At 53.7% G+C, this 7,811-nt stretch overlaps 1 protein-coding gene across 1 annotated transcript in view; it reads right to left on the bottom strand.

Moving 5' to 3' along the window:
• Positions 1–209: 209 nt before the first annotated feature.
• LOC126252393 (cingulin-like) overlaps positions 210–7,811 on the bottom strand; it is a 58,201-nt gene continuing 50,599 nt past the window's right edge. Inside the window, exon 3 of the mRNA XM_049953284.1 lies at positions 210–311. Coding sequence (XP_049809241.1) covers positions 210–311 — 102 coding nt within the window. The remainder of the gene's footprint in view (positions 312–7,811) is intronic.

Here is a 7,811-nt window from a genome sequence, read left to right as displayed (position 1 = left end):
TCAAAGCTATGTAACACACCGTTTCGAACTCAAACCCAGAATCGGAATCCGATTCTGAACTTATATCTATTAACATAGCAGAAGTAGTCGCCATCTCTGCCAGAGCCAAAGTTCCTCAGCAAACTACGTATTGAAACTGCGATCCAACTGGCGATGATTGTCGCCGTGACTCACACTGCCGTGAGGAATTTGGCGTGAGCCCCCCTGCGTCACCTCACGGGCCTGCGTCTCATCTTGCGGCCCGCCTTAGGGGCGGCGTTGTGAGCGCAGGAGCACTTGCTGGACGTGGGCTCCTGTGCCTTGGTGACACCCTTAAAGGTTGATCAACAGACAACCTCAGCTGCCGACAGGTGTTGTTGATATACTTCGATGTGGACAGCTGAAAATGTGTGCCCCGACCGGGACTCGAACCCGGGTTTTCCTGCTTACATGGCAGACGCTCTATCCATCTGAGCCACCGAGGACACAGACGAATAGTGCGACTGCAGGGACTTATCCCTTGCACGCTTCCCGTGAGACTCACATTCCCAACTGTCGACAATTCTACATATGTATTGTACCTTATAGACATTTGCCCAACCACTCATAACTCGCGCACGCTTTGGCGATTCCCGTAAGAGTTTGGGCAACCTGTGCGCATTCACACAGACGAAGGTCAATGATTGGGTAGCCTTTAACTATATATACGAAGACAGTAACTTGTTCTCGAAAGAACAGTTACTGTTGATGACCGTGCAGCTTTCGAATCCCCTGTCGGGGCACACATTTTCAGCTGTTCACATCAAGGTATATCAACAACATCTGTCGGCAGCTGAGGTTGTCAGTTAGTCATCGTTTATTCCAGGGAAAAGCTGCACGGTCATCAACAGTAAGTGTTTTTCGAGAACAAGTTACTGTCTTCGTATATACCCTTAAAGGTATCAAGAACACCTCAGAGAAAACGGACATACTGCTATCTAAACGCTCAAGACAAATGAAGATTGTAAATCTTGGATCTTAAGTCTAGTTCGATATGGTCAGACGTATTGATCGATCAGTCTGAGTTTATGACGTACTGATATTTGGATCTGACTTCACAATTGATGTAAATAGTTGGAACGTCATTCAGTAGTTCGAAGTGGTGAGACACTCTCTTACAGCGCCACCCCGCCTGGGTACGACGTCAACAGAAATAAGTTCGCGCACGTTCGTGGTACGGAGTAGCCGGACAACGAGAACAAAATTAAGAAGCTACGACGCTGGATGAAGAACAATCAAAGGTAATTTAGGCCACGTAATACTAACAGATCCGGCATGCAGTATTTTGCTGGTGTTGCAGCCCAGAGGAAACGCAGCACACCACATACAATAGTAAATTACACAGGTTTCCAGAGGCCAGAAGTGAAACTCACGAAAACGTTAAAAGTATAACGCCCTGTTGACGTGGAGTTCACAAGAGACGGAGCACTCGCTCGCATTCCACAAAGACGAGGTAGAAATCGATCTGGTCTGTTGCGCGCAATCAGGTTGGTGCACTTATCTGAAATCAGAACATAGCTAAAAATTCGCACCAGAATAGTCTACCGGAGATCTGGATGTAGCTCTTCTGTATTGCGATCGGCCACACTTCTCGTGCAGCTCATCCACAGAATTCAGTTCAGGGGAGGCGCAGTGTCCTAATCGACTTCAGACCTCACTTTCCAGATGCACACATCACGTGTAGAAGATAAGCGGAAAGCTTAGGCTGTACCTTCTTGCCGTCTTGTTCATTACAGTCAGAGTGTTTCCTCAGTGGCAGAATGATGTCGAAGGAATCAGTTATAGACTATTTAAAGCAAAATTTCAGCGTACTAATGAAATGATTTTCGGAAACCTCACATACGAGGACGTGCTGAAAAATAATGCCTCCGGTATTTTTTTACGTGAAAACACTTAAACCTTTATAAATAAAAAAAACGTAATTGACATTCTACATCTTCATTCTTCATCTCTACACATTTATTTCTCAGCATAAGTCACCCTAGAGTCTGAATGTTGCAGATGTCGCAGTTCTCGTGTGTGGTACGGTATTGTCGAGCTGAACGAGGGGGTGCTCCATGTGTGGACGAATTCCTCTAATTCGAAATTCGATTACAGCACGCTGTTTCTGATGCGTCGATATAGTTACTTTACACACTGTCATGTTACATTCTACATTTTGGAGTCCCCTAGCGGTAGAGGACTGCAAATATGTAGACATGAACAATAAAGATTTTTTATGTTAGTAAAGTTTGTTTCATAAAAGCATTTAAGAGTTTTTACATAAAAAATTCGGAGACATTGTTTTTCAGCAAGACCTCGTAACTGGCTTTACGATGGTTGGAGGAGGCTTTGAAGGCTGGCTGATCGTGTCAAACCTGGACTACTTTAGTGGTTATCACATCTGTAGTACCACATCCTGGGAAGGTTTATATATATATATATATATATATATATATATATATATATATATATATATATATATATATTGCGGATACCAAAACATTTACCGCATTAAAGCAACTTTGCAGAAGTTTTAATTTCAATTAGAATGCTGCTAAATGACACCAGTATCACACAGCCCTGTATGTCTATAATAGTTTTTTTTTCTTTATTGTTATTTTCAAACCAGTACAAACAGGTAGGCTGTCAGCAGTACGTTACGCCGCTCTTCAGCCATAGAGTAGATAAATAAACAACAGAAAGAATACACATAAGTGACATAACGGTGGGTAATAAAACAGTAGACACATAAAGACAAACACGGAGCCGTTCACACTCGACGATAATCCACACTACAAACTGTTGACACGACGCACAAACACTGAAGATGGCGATCGCACAGGTGAACGATGGAGTGCGACGGTGAACACTGAACACTAAACACGACGGCACACGCGAGACACTGATGGCGATGATCTCAGGCGCGCGAATGTCCACGTAGCGTGTACGAGTCCGGGGACCTGCCAAGAGGGGAGGAAGGGTGAAGGGGGGAGAGGGGAGAACAAAGATGCCAATGGCTGAGGAGATGGGGGGAGGAGTAGAGGGACAGGGGAGGGGAAGCCCAGGGCAGGAGTGGGGAGAAATGGAGGAGGGAGGGAAGAGGGAGAGGAGGGTGCCCAAAGGAGCAAACATAGGAAGAGGGAGGGAGGATCAAAGTTGGTAGGAGGGGTATATGGAGGGGAGGAGGGCATCATCAGGGAGAGGGAGCTGGCGGAAGCCACCTTGGGAGAGGGTAAGGAGGGTGGAGAGATGGAGACTGGGTGGGACGTGGGAATACAGGCACGGCAGCAGGCAGGGATGGGAGGGGATGGGGTAGACGAGCGGGTGAGGAGGATCGAATTTCGGGAGGTGTACAGGATCCGTATCCGTTCAAGGAAAAGGAGGAGGTGGGGGAATGGAATGAGGTCGTACAGGATCCGCGTGGGGGGAGGGGAGACAGATAGGCGAGGCGGAGAGCATGGCGTTCAAGAATCTAAAGGGATTTGTAAAAGGTAGGGGGGGCGGAGATCCAGGCAGGATGGGCGTAACAGAGGATAGGGCGGATGAGGGATTTATAGGTGTGGAGTATGGTGGAGGGGTCCAGACCCCACGTACAGCCGGAAAGGAGCTCGAGGAGACGGAGTCGGGAGCATGCCTTGGCTTGGATTGTCCGGAGATGGGGGGTCCAGGAGAGGCGACGGTCGAGGGTGACGCCAAGGTACTTAAGGGTGGGGGTGATGGCGATAGGATGGCCATAGATGGTGAGATAGAAATCAAGGAGGCAGAAGGAAGGGGTGGTTTTGCCTACAATGATCGCCTCGGTTTTGGAGGGACTGACCTTGACCAACCACTGGTTGCACCAAGCAGTGAACCGGTCGAGATGGGATTGGAGAAGGTGTTGGGAACGCTGCAGGGTGGGGGCGAGGGAAAGGAAGGTGGTGTCATTGGCAAACTGGAGAAGGTGGACGGGGGGTAACTCGGGGGCATGTCCACTGTATACAGAAGGGGGGAGAGGACGGAGCCTTGGGGCACACTGGCGGAGGGAAAAAAGGTGTAGGAATCTGTGTTATGGATGGTGACGTAGGAAGGACGGTGGGAGAGAAAGGAGCCGATCAGACGGACGTAATTAATGGGAAGGGCGAAGGTTTGGAGCTTGAAGAGGAGACCGGAATGCCATACACGGTCATAGGCACGTTCGAGGTCCAGGGAGAGGAAGATTGCAGAGCGACGGGAATTTAGCTGTTCGGAAAGGAGATGAGTGAGGCGGAGGAGAAGGTCATTGGAAGAGCAGGACGGTCGAAAGCCACACTGGGTAATGGGAAGGAGGCGGTGCTGGCGGAGATGCTGGTGGATGTGTCAGGTGAGGATGGATTCCAGGACCTTGCTGAAGACCGAGGTAAGGCTGATGGGACGGTAGGAGGAGACGGCGGATGGCGATTTACCGGGTTTAAGGAACATCAGGATATGGGAGGTTTTCCACAGGTCGGGGTAGTAGCCGGTGGACAGGACTACATTGTAGAGCCTGGCCAGGGTGGAGAGAAAAGAGACAGGAGCTTCACGAAGGTGGCGGTAGGTGACACGATCGTGACGAGGAGCGGTGTTGCGTTTTGTGCGGAGTCTAGCAATGAGATCCTGTGTAGTGAGGGGGGTATTGAGTTCCGTGTGTGCAATGTTGTCCAAGTACTGGAAACCAGGTGCGAGGGGAGGGACAGAGGTGTCAGTTCGATCGCGGACGTCTGGGAAGAGGGAGTAATCGAACTGGGGATCGTCAGGGATGGAAAAGACATCAGAAAGGTAGGAAGCAAAGTGATTGGCCTTACTAAGGGTGTCAGGGAAGGGGTGATCATCATGGAGAAGAGGATAGCAGGGGGAGGGTTTAGTTCCGGTAAGGCGACGGAAGGCTGACCAGAACTTGGACGAGTTTATAGGTAGGGTAGCATTTAAACGGGTGCATGTCAGTCGCCAGTCCCGGCGTTTCTTAGCTGCGAGCAAGTTTCGGATGTGTCGTTGGAGTTGCCAGTGGCGTCGTAGTGTGTCCGGGTCACACGTGTGGAGGAAGGCACGGTAGAGACGGCGGGATTCATGGAGGAGGAGGACGGCCTGTGGGGGTAAGGTAGGACGGTAGGGGTGGATGGCGACAGTAGGGACGTGGGCCTCCACGGCCTCAGGCAAGGTCTGCTGGAGAAAGGAGGCGGCATGGGTAACAGCGTCAGGGTGGTGGTAGGTGAAGGGGTGGCCTTCGACCCTGGTGGAGAGGGTATCCCGGTAGGCATTCCAGTTGGCATGGGAATAATCATGGACGTACTTCAGGGGAGGGTCATTATGAGGGTCGGGGCGGGGGCGACGACCGTCTGAAACAGTGAGGAGGACAGGGAGATGGTCGAAGCCAATGGGGTCCAGGACATCCACCGCTATGCGGCCAAGGAGGTTGGGGGAGGAGAGGATGACATCGGGAGTGGAGTTGGATTGGGGGTGGGTGTGCTGGGGAATGGGGACGAGGTCGCCTTGGAGGGTGGAAAGGAACCGATGCCACTGCTGTAACTGGGTGGCAGAGCGACAATGGATGTTGAGGTCGGCGGCGATCACGTAGGAGGAGAAGGCATGATCAATGTGGGAGAGGAAGTCGAAAGGAATAGGAGCGTTAGGGCGGACATAGGTGGTGGCGCCAGTGACGGTAAGGCCAGGGAAGAAGAGACTAAGGATCAGGTGTTCGGTGGGGTCATGAAAGAGAGGTTGGAGCTGAACCGGGATCTGGCGGTGGTGGCCAATGGCAACTCCGCCACGCGCAATCGAGAGGGGATTATCGGAGCCGTGGAGAAGGTAGGGTGAAGTGTGGACGGTGTGGTGGGGTTGGAGGAAGGTTTCATTGAGGAGGAAGGCATCCACACGGTGGGTTGCAAGGGTGTGCATGAAGAGGTTCTTGTTGGCGGGAAGGGAATGGATGTTGTTGAGCAGAATACGGTGCTGTCACATCATGACAGGGATTTAGATGATGGTGTCGAGACGGGAGAAGGTGAAATGGGCCCGGTTGTGGGAGTAGGTGGCATACATTTGTAGGTGGAAGACGGAATGGGCGGCGAGGGAGACCTGTTGGAGGGTGTGAGGGCGCTGGAAAGGGTGGACGTTTTGCAGGACAATGGTGAGGAACCTGATGATGTCCTCAGCAGTGGGGGGGACGAAGGGAATTTCCAGGAGGGGCGGGGGCGTCCAGAGGACGGACAGGGACGGTGAGTTCAGGAGTGGTCGGAGGGGGTCGGGCTTTACACTTTTGGGAGTAGATGGGAGGGGGGAGATTGCATGTATTACAGGAGGGAGGGGATTGAAGGTTAGGGCACTGCCAGGGGAAGTGCGCTTGCCTACAATGCGGGAAGGTGGGAGCCTCGCGGCACTCGGCTGCTGGGTGCTCGTTATAGCGCAGACACCTCTGGCAGCGCAGGGATTGAAGAGGGGAACGGGAGGGGTCGACCTTAAAAGTGCTGGTTGAAGAGGAGGGTACCCTCCTTCAGGAGACGGTCAGTGGAGGGGGCGTCCTCGGAGAAAACCCGAATAAGGCGGGTGGGGCCGGTCGAGTTAAAAATGCAGCAGACCACCCGCACCTCCAGCAAGGGATGTGCCTTGAGCTCCGACAACACCTGCTCCTCCATGATCGTCGGACTAAGCCGAGTGATCGCGGCAGTGAGGGTCGGCAGGTGATGCGGGGGTTGGGGTTGGAAGGTAGGAGATGGTGAAGGAGCAGGGGTGAGGTAGGCGTTAGGGCCAAAATGGGTGATGGGGACACGGGAGACGATGTCAGTATGGAGGGTGGGGCTGGGGGAGGAGATGAGAACTGAATCCCCCCTGGGAGTGAGGAGTGAGATGGGGGCACCAGGGAAGTGTTGGCGGAGGAGGAGGGAGAGGTTCCGGGCCTCCAGAAGGGAAGGATCGAGATGGGAGAGGAGGTATTTGTATAAAGAGGGGGGGAGGAGGAGGAGGAAGAGGCGGAGGGAGCAGGGCCAGGCAGGCAGACATCCATGGCATCCTGGGGGGGGGGGAAGGAGGACGGGGCGAGCCTTTTTGGGAGCGGAGGAGGGGGTGGCGCCACTAGGGCGTTTAATGGCAGCAGACGGGTGGGTGGTGACATGGGGGACGGAGCTATAGGAAGGTGGCGGGAAGTGGCAGGTCCCGGCGTGGGCGCAGTAGGCGGCGCCAGAGATGGTGATGATAAAGGCGACGGCGACGGCGACGGCGATGGTGGTGGCGGTGGCGGTGATGGCGAAGGCGCTGGGGAGAGCTGGGCGTGGGCAGTGGCACGACGGGCCACCACCCTAGCTGGAGCTGCAGTGACAGGTTGGGGGAGTGGGGGGAAAGGATCAGATGGAGAGGAACGGGAGGAAGAAGCTGGGGAGGGGGCGACAAAGAGCGAGGGCGAAGGGAGAGTTAGAAGAGGAGGGATGGAAAGAGGGGTGATGGTGACTGGGCACACCATGTAAATGGTGGTGGTGGCGGCGGAGGGCGAAGTGTACACAATGGCAGTGGTGGTAGTAGTGGCAGTGGTGGTGGGGGCTGACATGATGACAGGGATGAACGAAAACAGCACAGGACGAAAAGGAGAGGAAAAAACTGGGGACGGACGAAGACGAGGACCAGTCCCACGCTGCTGGCGCTGGCGCTGGCGACGACTGGCAGGAACGCTGCAGCTGCTGCTGCTGCCGCGGACGGGACCGGGGCTGCTGCTGCTGGAGGGCTGGCTGGCTGGACCGCTGCCGCTGGCCGGGACCGCTGCCGCCGCCGCCGCTGCTCTTGGCCGGGACCGCTGCTGCTGCTCTGCTGCTCGGCTGGACCGCTGCTACTCG

This window comes from Schistocerca nitens, chromosome 4 (genome assembly GCF_023898315.1).
Source record: "Schistocerca nitens isolate TAMUIC-IGC-003100 chromosome 4, iqSchNite1.1, whole genome shotgun sequence".
Taxonomy (NCBI): Eukaryota; Metazoa; Arthropoda; class Insecta; order Orthoptera; family Acrididae; genus Schistocerca; species Schistocerca nitens.
The sequence above is the reverse complement of the archived record's forward strand: the minus strand, read 5'-3'. Positions and strand labels throughout refer to the sequence as shown.